Source organism: Xylocopa sonorina, chromosome 9 (genome assembly GCF_050948175.1).
Source record: "Xylocopa sonorina isolate GNS202 chromosome 9, iyXylSono1_principal, whole genome shotgun sequence".
In the NCBI taxonomy this organism is placed as follows: Eukaryota; Metazoa; Arthropoda; class Insecta; order Hymenoptera; family Apidae; genus Xylocopa; species Xylocopa sonorina.
The window spans coordinates 8677442-8698510 of NC_135201.1; the positions used below are offsets into that span (position 1 = coordinate 8677442).

Consider the following 21069-nt stretch of genomic DNA (forward strand, 5'->3'; position numbering starts at 1 on the left):
GATTGCACACAACGCTTGCGACTAATATTTAAAATTCTCGCTATGTTTGAATTATCGTACGATGAATTGTATCACCTAATCGTTGTATCCCAGAAAGAAGAATGTTACGGTCATTACACTGACAAATTATTCTACTTATAAACACAAATGGAAGATCTTACGTGACGATTAACGCGGAGCTTTTAAAATTCCCGCTGCCCTCGTGCGATGGACCAATCGTATTACGTAATTTCTGTGTCCCGTAACGGCAACATCGGGCACTCTATGCAAAGTCGAAAATATGGCATCGTTGTAACAGTGAGCCAGAAGACGAGACCGGTTGACAGAAGGTTTGGTATTCTACTACGGTGATGTGTCGTTCGTTGTACAGTGTCAACGTGTGCGGTGTAAACTTTCCGGAATATCTCGAAAAAGGTCGTGTGTCAGTGACAGTTCCAATCATTTACGATAACGACAACGTTACTCGAAAGTAATTAGCTGGCAGTGTGTGGTGCTGTGGGGCAGGAGACGATGAGGGTCGGGGGGATAATTCGGGTGGCGACTTGAGGGCAGAAATGTTGAAATTTGGTAGTAAAAGTGACGTTACGGTGGTGCATCGCGCCACTATTCGACTTCTAGACGACGCCGAAATTATCCACTGTGACTTTCAGGTGAGACAACCAATTGACAAGTTACCGCACACGATGAACCGTGTGTATCGATGACGCTTGTACACGCGCTTTTACCCCTTTTCCTTCTTGCTACCGGTAACGATCGCTTCTGTTGAAAGAAGCTGAGGGCTTACCGGCTCGTGAATTTCTAAACATCTATATATTAGCCTAAAAGTGTTCGCATGGTTGCCTGTATCTTGTTGGTCCAATCGATTCCAGAAAATCGCCGCTACCACTGTTTCTATCTCAGAAATTCTTTCTCCTCGTACACTGCTCGGTTTTCATTTGAATGGACCAACCGTATAGTATTTCGATAGTTGCGGGAGGAATGTAATGTTTTCATATTGGATGTACCATCATTTGTAATTCAAAGCTATGTTTTTCAATTCTCTAACGCGTACATAAAGCAATTATCAAGTACGATGACGCGAAAATATAATTTTATGCAAGTCGTAGATCTTCTCGAGTTAAAGACGATGACGTTGGTTATCACGTTTGTATTTTACTTTTTCATTCAATTATGTAATTTTTTTCGGTAAACTGAAGTTAGTTGCAGGACAGGTTCAATGTAATGATAGTCGACTCGAATTACGAAATGTATACTTTATCCTGATATGTTGTTCGTTTTGTTTACCATATACGTAATTTGCATGTTACATATGTATGTTTATAGGCACATACACAACTGTATAATATTGATGGACTTTCTCATGTCGCAGGACCACGTGCACTCACAAAAAATAATATAATATTACACATTTTATAAACTAACATTTCATATTTTCCATACACTAATTAAATCATTAAATATCTAACTTAACAATAGAGAATTTACCTACCCAATAAATATTGAATATATTGTGATCAAACGCACATGGCCACGTGCGTACGTACACATCTTATTTACTTTTTATTTTAATAGACAATATTAGCAATATAAATTTAAAATAAAATAGTAATAATATAATATGAAAATAATAAAAATGTATCATGATTAGTGTTATTTATCCTTCGTTAACCGCGTGTTCCGTTAGGTCTGTGAGTGGTGGATATTGGATGTTATCCAATAATTTCTCTTCCTACTCTTCTTCTCCCTTTCTCTCTCTCTCTCTCTTTCTTAACAATTTATAAATTAAGTAAATAAATTATCTAAAAAGCGTACACATAGATTGTGTTCTGATATACATTCGATCCATCAAACAGTTATAGTACAGTTGAAAGAAAAAGAGCCCGTCTAAATATGTATACTTGATTTTGAGTTTGAGGAAACGCAGTCTTCCCGCCTGTTCTCGGTGCAAAACACCAGCCAACTCTTGGAATTGTTTTAATCAACGTCGAGTGGTATTATCTGAAGGTGAATCTTTTCTATACAGTACTCTGCAAGGACATTTTGGTTTGGTAATGGATTCTGTTTCGAAAAAGTAAAACACACATTGCTTTCTTTTGAACATTTGCCATTTCGAGGTATGACGTCATATTTTCCGCTAGACCTCAATGCGGCGAATACATCGTTGCCAAATTACATTTGTCGAGTTACACTTTCATATGCGAGACTTTACTTTGTCTCTGTTTATTGTCTCCATTTTTCTTTTTGCAGTTTTCGAGTTGTTCATCCAAATATGTTTACTATTCGCTAAGAAAAAATGGAACGAGTTTGTGAAGATTAAAAAAAATTGTTACGCGAGATCGCGTGTCCGTTACAAATTACATATGTCCGCTTTTTATGTGTTCACAAATCATGGCCGTACAAGGAAATTCCACTAATAGTATAATTGTGACATTGATAATGAAGATGACAAAAATTGAGATTTATATTGTTCATGAAAAATATAAAAATTGTTCATTATTATAGTTTTTTCTTTAAATGTTTTATAGTCAACAGTATAGTATTCATGAATACAGTTATAATGCATTATTTTGTACTTGTTTTTAGTCATACTTGATTTTTCTTATACGCCCACGATACATGCAAAGTAATAGTTTCTTGGGAGCAGTTCCACTTTCCAATTACTTTTGTAACTTGTGCCAGAGTGTATTGATCATGGACATTAAACTTCGTCGAAGTCCTTTGTATTATCTATGTGATTTACCATGTATCGTCTATGCGTAAAGGAATTCAAAACGTTTGGGTTTAACAGTCTCTCATTTTTAATACTTTTTACATACTTTTTTAAATACATCGCTACGCATAAGGTGCAACGTCGTATAATTTAGCCTCGTCTTGTATCGTGTCTGATAGAAGGCATCATCAGTAAAATAGCAAACAAACTATAAAGAAGAAACACATGCACAGTACTACATTGTATATTCCAATAAATATATAATTTCTAAAATAGGGAACGGCTTTTCAGACACCATATAGAGTCGGCTGATAGCTATTGGATCGAGCGCGAGATTGCAAAGATTTTCCTTATCTACCGTACCAACTAAAATTTTGAAATCACTTTCTGGGTTGTACAGAGGCAAGTTATATATATTTTTTTAATATTGAAAGTCTTGTAGTTCTTTCGAGTGGACTGGTTACCTAATTAATTTTTATTTCCTAATTAGCGTCGCAGAAATTTCCCTGTAACAGCACTGTTCTTATAAGAATTGCAAGAAGAAAGTAAAGTGAGGTGCTTCGAGATTAGGCTATAAGAAATCCATTAAATCATTCGTGGAATCTTTGCGCAGGTGGTCGTCCTATCGATATAGATACATGCAGAAGTAGCACTCATGATGCTTTTCAGTTAAAATCGTTGACCCGCAAGTATGTATATGTCGCAAGTTAACATTACAAGAAGACACACGCACTCGTATGACGGATGTATTAGGTCGGCACATATCAAATGTCCGTTTCCTGTGTAGTTGGAATAAGTATACTTTCATTTCTAATTGTGTCGCGTTATGCAGAAAGAGATACTTATTTGCAACGGGAAGTAGTTGGACTTGTGTAGATACATTGCTGGGTACGTTATTTACATTGATTGATGCATTATTCCACTTACCTTGACCTCTCTATACGTACTGTTCGTACGTGTACAAGGTGATCCACGCAACTGAGACTCAAGTCATGTCTCTCTTCTTTAATTGCGTTTAGAAGAAAATGTTAGAAGGAAAAACTGATTCGTTCATCGTGGATTATATTTTCAGGGCTATACTCATATCGCAAGTGTATTTACTATTATTGTTGGCATCGTTATCTCTCATAGATTCACTCTTCTTGTTAGTTTTTGTGAAGAAATGTGCTGAAGAAAGTTTCCGTTTAATTAGAGCAAGTTGATTCATTTAAATGAGGCTTAAGTTTGCGTTTGCTTATAGGTTTGATAACACCTTTGAAAAGCCGTCTACAAACTCGAAAAATTGTCTCGGTTAAAGTTTTAATTAGTACTTGATGTGAAAAACCGAGTTAAAACTGAACTAAATGTCAGGTCGAGTAATCGCTTGTCTGGCTTCAAAGCGCGTCACAAGTGTTGTTACTTTTATAACATTAAGGCTATACAATCAGTCTGTATTGTTTTATTGTATTACACCTTCGTATATGTTAAACGGTTTATTCATCAAAATGTTTTAATACTTTTTATAATGCTGGAGCTACTATCCCGCCTTCAAAACCGCCTCCAAAACCGTGGTTGTTGCGATAGCTTGAAATTGGACCTGGGACTGATAAAATAAATATCTGTATTCTGATTAGTTGAAGTTTCGTTATTTCTATTTTGTTACAGCCCCAACATAAAGGAAGGTATATTCTCGAATATGTATGCAAACAGCTTAATATCTTGGAAACGGATTATTTTGGGCTTCGTTACGTGGATCATTGTAGGCAAAGGGTAAGTTTAATTACACCGTTTATTACACTAATTAAAAGTACTAATCTGTTATAAATTAATCTGTTTCAGCATTGGTTAGATCTGGCAAAAACTGCGATTAAACAAGTTAAAGGTTGGTATTTGGTACATGTTTGAAGAAATAAAACGATTGTTATTCGCTAGAAAAAAATTTAGTTGATTATAAATTGTTATAATGGGCTCAGTTATAATTACTGATTATTACCGTATCTTTATATACTATATTTTAATAATATCTGTAATAAAATAAAAGTTGATATTAGTTAAGTGAAATAAATGTTGATAAAGGCACGTAAATTTGATTGTATGTAACAATGAACAGCTGTGACCAAGGTTTCGATCGTCGTTTCCTTCCTTCTGTTCTCTATTGCTGTGGGTCGATGTCACATGAAACTTTCAAACTCTACCGACCTACTGTACTATTCTTACAGATCCATATAAATAAGACAAGTCACTTTCGAGAAATAAAATAGAAAATTGAGTTTGACAATTGGGCATAGGGGAATAAATACATCATTGGCCCTCCTTTACCCACTAATACTATTGATATTTAATACATATAAGCACTTGTAAGTAGTAGAAGTCACGAACGAATGTTTTCAGTCAATTACTGACATTCAAGCTATGCAATGTGATAGCAAAACAGATATCAGAAAGTGAATACTAGAAATGTTACGATCAATGGAGCTAACCCTGGAATGCGTGTGTACAGTCTCAAGGGAGCTTTGATGGCGATGGCCTCATATCATCATATTAGGTCATAACATATGAAACGTCCGTTTGCTGCTTTTTCAATGTATTGTAAAATAAGAAAATACACTGTTTGCCTGCAGTACAATGTACAAAAAAATTAAATAATAGTTAAACTTCCTTTACTTTTTGTGATTTTAGCTTAAAATGATATTGGAAATGTTTGTAGTAAAAAGAATGTATGGATTATAGTACGATGTATGGTCTCAATTATTTTATTTATTCTATTTCTATACAATTCATTATTTTCTATGTGAGATCTTCTTACGGATGTCTTTATTCTGACTGTTCCAGACATGGACCCAATTCTCTTCAGTTTTCGCGTGAAATTTTATCCACCGGATCCTCTGAGGCTAAAAGAAGAAATAACTAGGTATCAAGTTTACCAGCAGCTGAAGAGGGACCTTCTTCATGGACGATTGTATTGCAGTCCAGACGAAGAAGCGCTGCTGGCGGCGTGCGTTGTGCAAAGTGAGCATATTTTTTATAGGGTACAGCTTTGTTCAGGAGCAAATGACTATTTGTAGTAAAAGGAGCACAGAAGTTCTAATACAAGAATTCACACATATAAAATGCTTGCTTGAAATTGAATTTAGGTCAAATTGCCCACCGAAGTAAGGGGGATACGGGGGTTGGGATCAGTCAAGGCATTTTTTATTGCATTTTCTGAATCTTTTGTGAAGAAATTAGGCTCAGAGCTAATTCAAATCCCTTATAAAGATATAAAGGTATAGAATTCTCCACGGTGAAAATACTGTAGTAGTACATATGGTCCCTGTAAACCATCTGACTAATTTACGACGCTTGGGAAACCCGAATGTTCATCGTCGTGCCCATACTGTCCCCATAGCGCCTAACTTCTAGACAGTCTCGCTATTCCCACGAGATATCTATACATATTGTCGCACCGTGGTATATCCGATAGGTATTCGAAAGCATGCATGTGTCCATGGTGCTATTACTCGTAATATGTAGATTTAACTTCAATAATGGATTCAGTACACAAAATGAAAATGAAACAATGAAATAAAGAATAACATATTTTAGAATTGTACATTGAAATGATTTGCGAAGAAATGCATATCAGTTTAAACTAGTGATATTTTATTGTAGGTGAATTAGGGGATTATGATCCTAAACTCCACGAAGGAAATTACATTTCCGAGCACAAATTACTACTTAAACAGACGGAAGCTATCGAAGAAAAAGCTATGAAATTGCATCAAACAGAATTAAAAGGATTTACTCCAGAACAAGCGGAAACTCATTTCCTCAGGTTAGCATCCCAGTTGGACACGTATGCCGTCGATCCACATCCCGTAAAGGTAAGATAAAAAAGTTATTCTCTACTTTGCTTTTTATTCATTTCCTATAAAATGTATAAGGTTTAATAGATACGTCCTTCCTTTTCATTTTCAGGACCAAAAAGGTGCGCAGGTGTATCTCGGTATTAACCACTGTGGGATTCTAACGTTCGAAGCATCCCGCAAGACGCATCATTTCCGCTGGCCGGAGGTCCAAAAAATCAACTACGAAGGAAAAATGTTTATTGTACATTTAACGATAAGTGAGGTAAAAATTTTATTCAAATTTTCCCTACAATTCGCAAACCTTATTATAATTACTATCTAGTTAGCATTTTCCCTGTAAAAGTGTAAGTATATAATACGTTAGACGAGAGCAGATTGTACAGTAATCTGCTTAAAAAAAAATTAGATTCATCAACATCGTATATGAACTATACGTTGTATTCGGTACTTATTTTAAGAGACATATAATGAGCATATGTGTATTCCAATTATCCAGTGATGCTTCCTTAATATCAACTGTGAAGAACACGTTAATACTAATTCTATCAATCTAAAGTATTGCAAATAAACTTTTGCAGATTTTTTACTGATATGTGAAATACTATCAATGGTAATTAATAATTCTTTTATTGTACGAAACGTTAAATCAGAATTCAGTAGACGATCCTGAATGCGCGTCATCAGTTGAAACCACTACTCGGGGTTTTAATCTACGACCACAGTATATTTTAGTCTGTATTGTAGTTAGTGAAAGCGATATACTGCAGTCGTAAATTGAAGCGTTAAATGGTGACGCTGTTAGGGGTGACCGCATTCAAGACCTTCCGCGTTTCAAATGTCCGCAGGTACCAGGGTTATTGTAAAGGGACTCTGACATAAAAGCACTTGCTGCAAATGCCATTAAATCCTACAGTCCTAACTATTGTGTACATACACTACATTGTAAAAAATAGGGAGAAACTGGCTAGGTAGGGAAATCTCTAGGATGATAATGGGGTTAAAAAACGCTGTCCATATTGGGTACCTCATAACTACTCAGGTAGCCGGGAAATTTTTGTTTATACGAGTTAGATCTCATAGCCAACAGCTCTACTGTAAGCTGGGTTTCTTAAAGAAATTTTACAATCACGGTTATTAGTTACAATCCATTCCTGCGAATATAATCGATAAATCAACCCTGACCCGGTGTCTAAACGTAGCTTATAGGATTACGAACACTTCGAGCCTCCAAATTGTACTGTGTATGCCGATATTTCCAGAGATGTAAAGTGAAACATTGGTTTTAAAAATATCTAGGAAAACATATCGTGTTCGAAGTAAAAAATTGAATTGTCTATGATACAGTGACTCTAGATACATATAAATAGAACAGCTTATACTTTTAATTTCCTCGTCTTACTTGATCACACACGTTTCAGTTCTTTGAATCATTTTACAATAGATACTTATATGTGAGATTTCCATGCTGAAGCTTTATATGTATTGCGCGTTCGATATTGTTACGCGTTCGACTAATCTTATTATTTTCCACTGCTGGGCTTATTCAGGACGTGAGGACGAAGGTGAGTCGTTTCGTAGCAGTTCCATGGATTGTTCGTGTTCTTTTAACTTAGTTGAAAATTACATGTCCGACTGATTGTCTACGTGTAATGTGATCAATTAGGATTGTCGTTAGCATCTTATACGGTTATTAGTGTGAAAGTGGAGAAGAGTTGCTGTGTCGTTATCGTTAAAAGTTACACGATAGAGATTGTGGTAATTAGTTGGCTCAATGAAACGACGTAATTATTTGAAGTCTTTTAAACCGGTAACCAATAATATATACGCTTAATATATTCTAAACTATCAAGTAGAACTCGAGATCTTTGCATTTAATGATTGTTTGCATTTTACATGAGACATCATGCAACGTGTACGCGCCTGTTTTTAATAATACTACACGTACAGTTAGAGAATCCGTAAATGTTACGCAAGTATTTTTCTAGCTGGCAATTTTCATACTAAAGAGTGTAATTGTACTTTGTAATTGACTTCACATTTAGGAGCTGAGGAAATTAAAGTAATAATCAGCCTCCAAATTTGGAGAATGACATCACCATTCAAATATGAAGATTAAATACGTGTGCAATAGTTTCAGATTCCCTGACTGTGTGAAAAATTTTATAGAAATCGGTTTATCACAATTGAATGATGTCCTTTGTTAAACATTCCTGATAGTATTATCATCCTGTGTCAGCTTTGTTATCTTGTGTGCTTAGAAGCTTTCTGTAAAGGGCACGGTCCTTTGGTAAAAGTATTTGAATTTGGAATATTAACAGATGCGTTATAACAGAGTATTAAGTCGTATTTCAGACGTATGTGTAATAAATTACTGAATAACTTTTTATTGCCTTTGATACTAATCCGTATGTGATCGATTATTTTTGCTATCTATCCTACAATATAAACTGTGTATAATAGTGTAGTACCTTGTTTGAAACATTTAAAATTTGTTAGTATTTTTGTAAAGAGACCAGTAATCGTTTTAATGCAATAGTTTGATTAAATAACATGTAGTTGTAGCTGTTGAAACGACTATACATATATATACATATAGAGTAGACGTTTTAGTGCAATGTTTCCCCACCATTTTCAGAAAAAGCACACAGTTGGGTTTAAGTGTCCCACGGGATCGAACTGCCGCCACGTATGGAGATGCGCCATCGAGCAAATGTTATTTTTCACGTATGTATGCTGTTATTCAGCTAAATGCTTTTAATGTATTGGCATGGACAAACGCGGCTTCATACTGTGCTGTATTAAATATATATATATATGTATTTCAAAGTCATTTCATTTTGTATATAAAAATTATTAACGGGTAACATAATCGGGGATGTACTAATAGCTTGATCTCGGTCCCTAATTATGGCCAATGGAGAATCTTAACTTCAGTCGTGATGAATTTGTTATTTTTCCATTGCTATAATTGATGCTTTATATTTAAGTCGCAATCGTGAAATCCGAGTTTCATCATTTGCTATAATAGATCAGTACCGTTATTATCTACCAGATGCATCAGCGATGATGCACATTAAACATTTACTCTTGTACATCAGCTATGATCTCAGCACAAATCATTCTCTAGAATAATAAATGTAAGTTCTAAGAAATAGTTTTACAACACTTCGAATTATATTTTCTAAAGATCATACATACGCATCACTGGTTATAGGATGGGATCACAAGGAACACTATGCTGTTACTTTTATCACAACTCTTGTCACAACACGTCGAAAGATAATCATAGATTTTAATATATTTAGGTTCGATTTGAAAAACGTTACAATCGCCAAAATATAAATATTTTAATAGTACTTGGGATATCTATAAATTTTTCCTTTTCTGAAATTTTAGAGCGTGGATCTGTAGTTATCGAGACTACCCGATATATGCTGTGTATATAATATTTTATCAATATCCTTTACCTAAGCCTTTTACCTAAGCTGCCATTTGATACCTAAAGGAGCCATATAATTGTAATGTGATGAAACATTAGATTACAATTTCTATGGTACACAGCTTATATCCGGAAGTTTCGAATAATGCATACATATATATTATGTAATAGTATGACTGTGTAAAAACATATGTATAATTAATTATTTTTAAAATGATTATTTAAAATACTAGTATAAATGTTATTATGATTAGATTACCTAGGGCGTCGGATGCACCGGTTGTTAGTGGTGGATCCATCTTCTCTTGGGGTACAAAATTTAAATACACCGGTAGGACAGAAAAAGAGGTGTTAGAAGAAACGGGTCCACTTCGGAAAGAAGAACCACCTATACAACGTTGTCAAACGACGTGTCTTAGAAGAAAAGCTAGCAGCGTGCCAGCAACCCCAAGTACTCCTAGTCAAGATCTTGTTGAAATAAGTTAGTATCTTCTTTCTCTAACAATTAGTTTTTATTGTACGTAACATATACGGTTACACGAAGTGCTTGCTTATAACTTTGAAATTTCTAGGATATTCCAGTTTGCCACGTAGCTGCCACAGTGCAGGTTTAGATGGTGCAGGAATGTCAGAAGGTAGTATCGGCGTTCCGTTCAGTTCGCCTTACTGCCCAGATAATACTTTGCCACCCCTAGAACCTGTCTCGGAGGACCAAGAAATTCACGGCAGGAAAAACAATGGTTAGTCGTATTTAATTCTTTGCAATACATTTGAGTTTCATATTTTATCCTCTTATTAGGCCTTCATGCTAATTCGAGGCGCATGGCTTATAATTATATATTAACGTTAATTATTATATCTCTAATTAATATTTTATTATATTGTAACTGAATGTTTTACATGTTACTGCCTTTTTGCTGTAGTTTATTGTTAATGCAAGTTTATGCATAAATATGAGAAGTGTTTATGTAAGGTGAAATCTACTTTAGATTTTGGATTTATTAATCATCTATTTCTCGTATTGTACATACTGGTAAAGGAACCATGCGTCACGATGGATTTCATTTATAACACGCATATGTAAGTAAGTGTAATTAATATTGTTCAGATTTTAAAAAAGTTGCCTTTTTGTTCGAATTTTAAAGTTATATAATACTGAAATTATGCAAGAAGTCCTACATATTGTGATTAAGTGAATACACATTTATCTCTTTTTAAATCGTAATCTCGTGATCGCATGTATGCAATCTTTTTATATACTGTTAAATATTGATATTGCATGAACATTTTTATATTTGGGTGAAAGGCTTGTGCGAATATAATTTATAGTTTTGTCCATTTTAAATAATGATTTAAACAAGATGCTGTTTAACAGATACAACACATACAATACAGATACAATACATACAAGTACAATCTAGAAATGGATTAAGAGAAAGACTGAAGAATCTATTTGTTAGCAGGAAGTTGTCGAAAGAAGTCAACAGTATTTTGATTTAATTAATTTTGTAAAAATTATGGAAATGTATTTACAAAGTATTTTTACAGAATTTTGCGTTTGTCCAAGAAATTGTACGATCTTATGCATGAGCCCAATGAAACGCATGAACACCGAGTTTTTTTAGGCAACCGACTACATAATGAACGATCAGTTAATGCCTATACAAGAATGAAACAAAAGCGTTAAATTGTAACTTGATATCAAATTCTCCACATGTTATACTTATCCCTCGATTTACGCGACCTTTTTTATATGCGATTCATTTTATATTTTAAATAATACCATTATTCATCTCATTTCATGCAATTAAATATTATTTTCTTATAGTATTTATTGATATTATTATACAGCACTATTTATTTGAAAGACAAAAGCTAATGTGTAAAATTTGAATTTATTTTTCTTAACTTCCATTGCTATTCTTTCGTGCAAATAAATATGACATAAATATGCACAAGCTTTTCCCTTACAATTTTTTTTTTTATACCGGCAGACTGCAACCACGAAATCCCCAGCCATGTACTTTGCGTAAATCGAAGGACAGGTGTATCTATGAAAGGAAGATAAAAGAAGAGAAGATAAAAAAGATAGTTGTTTAGAATTGCTGCTTCTTTGGCTTTTTGGATCGTTGATTTGTCTTTTCCTTTTCTTTCTGTTCGTTTAGCAGTAGACGAAAATGATACGCATGCGAGAGCCACCCACAACACCACCACTACCACTACTACCACTACCACCACCACTTTCAACACCACCACAAATCGTGCGAAAGTTAGAATGAAATATCCAAAGAGCACGCTGAAAAGACCTCAACCGTTGTACAGTCAAAAAATAGTGATAGGCTCGGAGGAGTTAGCTGGGCGTGACATCGATAACGTCGTCAGGCAGCGTATGAACGCCCTTGAAAAGAGTCCGAAGGTGGTCCGATCGACTGCTCTGATAATAAAGAGCTCGAAAATGCCGGCGGGATCGCTGAAATCTGGTAAAGAGATCGCGAATGGGACGTACGTGTTCCCGTCACCCGATTCGGGGACGATCATCACAACGGTGATAGACATTCCGTACGATTCTAACGCCTGCAAGACGATGTTGCGCAGGTCCAACGAGCAGGTAAGCATGCTCGTCAGCCGGGAGAATGAGATCGCGTGTCGCGGCGTATCTACCACCACAAAAACAGCGAACGGTTACGCTACATCGGCGACAACTGATGTTGATGGCATTAAAAACGGACTCGAAGCGAGGAACCGATGGGAGACGACAGGTAAATTAGGTGACGGTTTCTCTCCTTCGTTTACCATCATAAGCGAGAGGACTTCTTTCATTCTAACGCTACATATGCATCCCTTATTGTGTTTTATTGTTCATACCATATACATTAATACATTAATAACTGTATAATATGTTGGATATACATATTGAGTTGTTCTAACAATTCGTAATGTTGTTAATATCAGCCATTGAATTTCTCTTCAATTTTGCTGCGAATTTTCCGAACAACCCAATACCTGTTTCTTAATACTTTTTACGTTATCTCTTGTTCTTTCTGTTGCATCAAATTGCATAAGAACAGCATGAATTTTTGCATATGAAACATAAATAGGCATGGTCTTTCTCAACAGAAATTTTATGTATCTAGAAGTAAGTAAATTATTTAAATTATTATATTGATTTCATCGTATACTTAAAACAATACGTATATCTAGTTTTGTTAGTCCAATTTGTAAAATATTACTAAGTTTTTTTTCTAAATTTGTACTTTTATCGTATCGCTCACTACTTTTATAAATTTACAGAATTGCTAATCAAAGATATGACTTATCGTTACGCGTCCCTTATATTTGTATTTCTTTAATTTATTCTTAACACGGATAAAGCGTGAAATATAAATAGCTTTCGCAAAATTATTTTATACGTATTTTTTCATCTCGTTTAACAATGTATGCCTTAGGTGTCAACCTGCCAGCAGTCTACCACGTTCCAGCCGTTTCTGTAGGGTATCGATTGAATCGGCAGTTTGTAGAAAGAAATGAAGATGAAAAATCGAAAATTGAAATTTTGCGGCCAATAATATTTTTAAGTGTTGTCTTATATGTCAAGGAGAGAAGAAGCTACAATCTTTTCCGAATTCGAATAATGTTGTTTTTTATGAAATAAAAAAGAATTAAGTTAGTATACTTACTTCTTTAATTTCCTAGAAAAAAATATTCCTGAAACCTATTTTGGTTTTAAATTTGATTAATAAAATACATTACAATCACTGATATAATACCTCAGCAACATTTCATAAATAAAGAATCATACTAATTTCATCATATTTTGACTTAAATATTCGCAATCTAGTAACCACTGAAAATCTGAAAATTTCTGTTTCAGTCGGCCAACACGAAGGCATACTTAACGACTACTACTTTAGGGATTCCTTTGATCATTCCTCGTCAGAGAGCCAATTGCTGGATGCATCAGGTAAACCGCAGAGTCGTTCGGTGACCCCAGTGCCGAAGATGCAGAAACTTCAGAACTCAAAAGTCTGTCTACAGCAGCAACAACAACAATACCAGCAACAACGGCAGCCTAGCCGTCGTCTGAATACTAAATTGAGGCACAAAAGTTTTCGAATCACAAGGCTTTTCATTCCAGCTTTTATGCTTACGATTATTGTTCTGTTCATTGTGATTGTTCTGGTATTTGAATCAGACACAACGCTTTTCAATAACCTGCGTAAGACGCCAGAAATGGTGGCCTTAAAGAACCAATACTATGTCCCCATCAAGGAGTTCTTGAGGACAAAGCTCGGCCTATTTTGATGCGATCCGATGACGACCGGGCTGAGGTCGCTCTTTGTCGCTAATTAGCTCTCTTCAGTGCCAAGTCGAGAAGATGCTGTTGCTGAGACCGATGAGCGAGAATGTATGCCGTTTCTTTATTGTGCGTCATATTTTCTTATATGAATTTATTTATAGGAAAACGACTTATTTTTTGTTGTATCTTTTTTTTTGTTATTTTTTTTTTCTTCTCTTTTTCTTTTTTTATAGAATCAATTTTGGGATCGAATGCCTTAAAAAGATGTCCTCTGTGACATAAAAGTACCTCAGATTTAGTACAGTAATGCCTCGTTATATCGAAACAGTTCGAATCCGCCATAGATATAGGAACTAACAAATTCATGATAAGTTTTGACTTCTAGAATTCACCAAGGTCCCATGGCGACTTCTAGAGGCCAGAAAATGACAATCGGTAGAATATTTCATTCTAACGTGCATTTTTTATAAATGATTCAGATTAGTTCTATAAAAGAGAGTAAGGTGTTCTCGATAATAGTATTTTTAAGTCTTGAACTCTTAAAGTCACTACTCTATACGGAAGACAACGGCTACATTGATACGTTATGTGTCTGGTTGATGACTTCAGATACATAAGTGATCGTTATAGCTGTTGGTTTCTTAATTGCACAGTGACCTTAAGAAATAAGGACTCAGAAATCCAACCATAATATAGTTGGTTTTGTTAAATCAAATTGTATTCTATATTAGCTATAATCTATATGTTATTGTACTTATCCTCTTATCCACCACTTATAGTCCAGCTAGAGTCACTAACTATGGAAAGATTAAAGGAAGTGATCTAGGCTAAGCGTTGACCTGCAGTTACTGATTGCGTCACAATTTAATTGCCTGAGTGGTTACCAAGGATTTATATGGCAATGCACGAACGTGCAGCTATTCACACATATGCACTTACACATGCAACCATATGCTCACTTAGTTATCTCTCTGGCAACTGAACTGTTGTGAGCCAATATCTAATCATTAACGTTAACGTAAATTGGGATACGTATGACATATTTGATAAATGCGATATTAGTCATATTTTCACGTGGTTGTGTTTTTTCTACACAGTTGTATAGACGCTGCTGTCGTCAGAATTAAGGTGGGGGAAAGTCTATAGCACATATGTGCCAGTTCGTTGATAAACGTTGTTACATATTTCTTATATATTATTCTATGTTCTTTGAATTTTCATAAAAGATATATCGTTTCTTTTTACAGCTGCCATATATACAGTGGAGAATAAATAAGATGAAATCTGCAGAACACAATCATTACTTGTACTTATGAATCTGCTCTTAAACGTATTAGTTTTTTTATCGCTTTCTTAAAATTGTTAAATACCAGATATAAGAATGCCCTGATTACTTTGGGGGCATTTGGGTGCATATTTGACCCGAAGCAATCTGATTGAACTGATTGAACTGATTTTAATTGGGAAGCAATTTTCTTTTATCCATGCTTGGAGAATGCCAGGGGGTGTGCGGTGTCGATATTAACGAGGTATTACTGCGTTTGGTTACGTTTGACACTGTATTATACATATGAACATGTATTTAAATATTAATAATTTAATGTACACAAGGAGACAATGTGATTTGTACAAAACGTTTACATTGCGAATTTTCATGTTTACTGAGTTACGTGCAATATTGCAAAGTGTTAGGAGATCTTTGTTATAGTAATTTTATCGAACTTAATTTAATAAATTCAGATGAAAGTCAGTTTCTACATAATTATTATTATGAGATAGAATACGTCGTAGGTCGGTGAAGTCGTATTAGCAATTTAAGTACGAAGGTAGATTGTATACATGTACGTATGAATACTTTGAATTCGCAATTAGTAATAGAGGTCATGGGGCTGAAATATCATGTAGAATGTTGCACAATATAATTTTACATTTATCCCGTAGAACGGAACGATATTATTTACACGTCGATTTTTTTAACAGTAAGGGTACACCGTGTACCGAAGTTGCTGTATTTTCTAATGGATTAAATTCGTCTCGAATTTCAATACTTTCCGTTTCGAAACCTAATGTCTTTTAAAAATACTTGGGATCTCGTTTAATCTTCCTTATGGTTACTTTTATAGGTCTTAGCAATCATTCTCATTTTACGCGTACTCTGAGGTCGCTATTTGAGACGTGTGCAGTTCGCGGACACCCACGCAGCATTCAGTATTCCTCGTTGAGCTGAAAAAGCAGGAAATGAACGGTATAAGTGAACCGTGGCGATGAGATTTGATCAAGGTGCGATTATTATTAGTTGAACAACTTTATTCTTATTTATTATTGTACCTTATGATTATTGTTATCATCATTATCATAAGCATTGTCATTATTTCACTTTTTATTACATGACTAAAATAGGAGACAAACGAACGAAAGGAAGCAAATGAAGCATACGAACAAAATGAGCAATATGTAATGTTATACATAAAGGCAAGGTACACCCACATGCTATTGTAATATACATAACTCACTTACATTATCATGCACATTGGAAATGATTGAAAAAGAAGATTAGAATGTATCAGCTAACTGTTGCACAATTATTGATGAGAGGAATCAACTAGTTTCTCAATATTAAGGCAAGGTAAAGGAAAATCTTTACATTATTTCAATTGATAAATTGGTATTTAAGACTTCATATACTTTTCTATAAAATTATAACTTGATTATATGTTCATCTTCGATCAATGATAATAGCGAGTTCTCTCTTCTTCATTTTTCTTCATTTTTGAAAGATCAACATAGTTTATAAGCGCGGGTGTCCGCTAACCATTTAATTGTAGCTCATTTAATTCCATATTGGAAAATACAGTGATTTAATTAACTTGCGAATATACATACGAACGGTTACTTAATTTTAAGTTTCAGTAATTGTACAGTACACATAGAATTCAGCATACGAAATCATAAAAATTGTTCGCTTGTAAACGAGCGAGCAGGGCTAAAAACTGTAAGCGTAAAAGTTTACTTTGAAGTGTTTAGTTGTGATAAAACGTTTAACAAACTTTTATAAAGCAATTTAATAGAACTTGTAAAATAGACTCGAGCGAAATAACGATGCCGATCAAGTAATATATAAAACGTTTCTTATACTTTTATTCCAACGTTATGGATATCCCCGTAGAGATATGTATGAGAAGAACGGCATGCTTCCTAACTTTTTGTATTAGTATGCGACTGATAAGCATCAGTCAATCAATCAATCAATCAATCAACATTTATTGCCTCGTGTCGGCTAAAGAGAAAAAGAAAGGATCAGTTTCGAACAATTTTTAATTCGAATTAATTCGTTTACTTAACATATATATTTATATATATATATGGTGCAGAATTCAGTGTGTGTGTATGTACAAAGGGATGAATAGCGAAACATTAACATATAAATCACTTTTGTTTTTGGTGATATCAGAAAATGTTTGATCAAACAATTTTCAGCCTCTTAGCAGGGATAAATGATACAACCGTACGTTTCAAACACATTTCAGCCGAGTGACACAGATTTAATTTGTACAATAGTACGATAAATGAAAAAATCAAATTAATTTTAAAACCGCGACACGCGGTAACTGGTAACTTGTATATGAAAATTTATACGTGTATAAAATTATTTATTTTTATAGAAAGCTTTGAAATTTCGAAGGATTTAATATTAAGAAATTTAATACGTACATTCTTTGCTTCTTACATTACTTACGCGATCGAACAAAATTCTCCTGTCCAGCATATGCTTATGTCACCAAAAACAACAAAATGAGTTTAGATTTTAGTGTCACACGATTCGTCCTGATATAGTCGTAAATATCCTACTGTATATTCGTTCCGAGACGTTGGATTGCTTCCAAAAAAAAAAAATTATACAATCAATCATTCAAATAGTTATCCAAACAGCGTAATCTATTTTGGAGTTTAATTACGACTGAAGTAGAGTTAATCTGTTTGTTTAACTAGTTTCTGTGAATTAAATATCGACGAATGTGATGGAGCGAAGAGAAGAACGAAACATGCGTTTTTCTACGTTTAAAGTATAGCATTTTACTTAGGTTCGCCTTAGAAAAGTCTTTTTAAGGCTTCGTTAGATAGCTTTGCCAGTCATTGACCTAATAATTACAATACCTGTGCCAGCTGACCACGTTATATGTATTTGTACAATCACAGAATTACTTAATGATCTCGTTTTAGAATCTTTATTTCTAAACAATTTCTTGCCATCTTTTTCTTTATTGAAAACTTCTTGTTTCATTTATTTGTAGACGGTTGCCCGCTTCGCTATGGAGCCAGTCTTTGAGGAGATTAAGAAGCGGATAATTTCTAGTGGCTTTCGAATAGATTCCGTTGCCGAACGGGCATACCATCTTAACGATTGGCATCATACGGCCTACAGAGCGTAGCTATGAGAAAAATTCAACAGTTGGCTTTAACTCAACTGCGATTGAATTGAACAGTTAACACATGACACACTTTAAGCTCATCCGTTAACATTAATTTTAGTAGGAATGTTAAGCAATTAACAGTCAACGAAAAGCAATTGTTTGATAGTACATCGTAAGTGGATCTAATATATAAACACATAATAAGAAGATTTCAAAGGAATTAAGAGGAAATATTAATGTGGAAGAGCGTGAAAGTTTTTTATTTCGGAAAGGATCAAAATTCATTTTACGTTATCCTTAAATAGAGCAGCTGACACGTTATCTCCTATTTAGATACAAAATTCTTCGCTCTAAGTTTTCAATTTACATTCCTGTACTTAATTCTGCTGATTATTTATTCCACTAAATAGGTTTGCAATTGTTTTACTAGTGCAATAATATAATTAGCATTTTTCTGTAACGATGTAGCGACTATGAATTTATAACTTAAATTTCCAGCGTACATAGTGCATTTCCATAGAAGTCTCAATAGCAGGACATTTCCGTGAACAATTATTCCAAAATAGAAATGATTATTCTGCAATTTTTTTATATCATAGAAATAATATTATGAAAATATCTACTCGATTCTCCATCAAGTAAGTCCATAGTTAAAAGTTCATTACGTTCCAATCGAATAAAACGAAACTGTTTAAGCCTCGTTCAAGTTAGCCAAGTTACCTGAATGCAAGTCGTTCGACTAATTTGGACAAGGCTTTCGCGTAATAAATGTATTCAAATGTTTGCAGTTTGATCGAACCATTGACTGAATTGTTACTGGGATATTTTGTATGTCAATCGATCGCATTGAAAATCGTACGAATGCATTATAGGAAATACGTCTGCAACAAATCCAGAGACTTTAAAAGGCGTTAAAGGCATAACATCACAACTATTCATGCAGTGTAATAATATGTCGCGTATCGTGTAAAAAGGCATAATAAAATTTGTATTCTACGCTAACTTCGAGGGCAATCGAAACCTTTAATAATCGTACTGTCGAATGTAACGTCCATTGTATAAAAATTTCCCGAAATACAGTAGTGAGAAATTTTGTTGCAACCATGGGGAAAACGAATGGATACGTAGAAAATCAAAACAATTTTGCGATTTATACTCGTACACATGTAATCGTAATATTTCTCTTCGCTACAGTGATCGAGTTTCTTGAACCTCGCATAAATCTTGGTACAGACCTAGAAACATCTTCTGGACGGAAGTATCGAAACATGGAAATGTAGAAACAACCCGAGAACTGGAAAAAGTCGAAACGTAGAGGAGCGATTACCAAGAAGAGAGTCTTTATCAGCGGAATCAGTCTAATATGATTAACGTGGACTTGGAAATTACTGTTGCACGCATACTTACATTATTTATAACTATTTATAGCAGTTATTAATTAGTAAATCTCAGATCAACGATTAGTAATCGAACAAAATTTACATTACAGATATAAAGGTAGAAGGCGGATATGGCTTTTGGAATTTTCTAAGTACAATTCCTTCGAGTTTTAAGGAATTGCAGAAGATAGTAACTTTATTTGACATTCTCAAAGTTTCATTTAAAAACCGTGAACGTCAAAACTCTTCTGTATTGAAATAACTCTGAAACGATTTCGAACTTTTTCTGGGACGCAAGAAGAACGCGTTTCAAAATTGTTTCCAGGTGTGTGCCAGGCATAAGAAGCAAGTGTTGTTTGTTTCAGAAGCGAGAACAACGAAAAGAAAAGAAATTCATGCACGAGGTGCACGTAGTTGAAATGATTAATGCGAGAACGAAATTTTCACGCCAAACAGTTAATCTTGGTTGTTCGTGCATATTAATGTTCACCCATTTTCCTAAAAGTGCCTACGCTGTTCTGAACACTTTTCAATTTCAGCTCAGCCGTGTCGCGCTGAGTATTTTTTCGGCAGAATGTATTACCTCCCTGAATTTATTCGATACCCGCCTTGAGCTGAACAAAAATTGAGGGCAACTTGAGAATACACATACACACATACACACGCGCGAGTTGAACAGGTACGAACGAAAATCATGATATTTGTATCAAATTATAAGCGTAACGTCCTTTAAATGGAAAAGCATTCTGTTTATTAATGAAATTCCTGTGTTCTAATCGATGAACATTGAGAATTCGTTTCATGAGGAGCCAAATAGATCTGTTTAATCGGGCAGGAACGATTCTAAGTGATTAGAATGGTATCCGTGCGAATTGTAAGTCGATTCGAAGGACGACGCACCATTTGAACTCGAATTATGTAAACAAACAAATGTCAATTGCAATATAACATAACTTTAGATATAAAAGTAAGAGCGTCATGACCATTCTGTGTGACAATTAGGTG

General features: G+C 34.5%; 1 protein-coding gene across 6 annotated transcripts; it reads left to right on the forward strand.

Moving 5' to 3' along the window:
* The first annotated feature begins 249 nt into the window (after window positions 1-249).
* On the forward strand, window positions 250-20192 carry Frmd5 (FERM domain containing). Of its 6 annotated transcripts, none has more exons than XR_013102238.1 (13): window positions 251-650; window positions 4355-4459; window positions 4529-4571; window positions 5522-5698; window positions 6341-6552; window positions 6647-6799; window positions 8085-8099; window positions 9173-9261; window positions 10231-10457; window positions 10549-10716; window positions 12142-12735; window positions 13848-14399; window positions 18566-20192. XR_013102238.1 is itself a non-coding variant. In XM_076900851.1 (12 exons), the coding sequence occupies exons 1-12, from the start codon at window positions 555-557 to the stop codon at window positions 14276-14278; spliced, it is 2307 nt and encodes a 768-aa protein (XP_076756966.1). In that variant the 5' UTR covers window positions 250-554; the 3' UTR covers window positions 14279-14863. The 6 variants fall into 6 exon arrangements, 4 of the variants coding, with proteins under 4 accessions (XP_076756966.1, XP_076756969.1, XP_076756965.1 ...); XR_013102237.1 differs by lacking the exon at window positions 18566-20192 and adding an exon at window positions 14507-14863; XM_076900851.1 differs by lacking the exon at window positions 18566-20192 and having other exon boundaries at window positions 250-650; window positions 12145-12735; window positions 13848-14863.
* The last annotated feature ends 877 nt before the right edge of the window (window positions 20193-21069 follow it).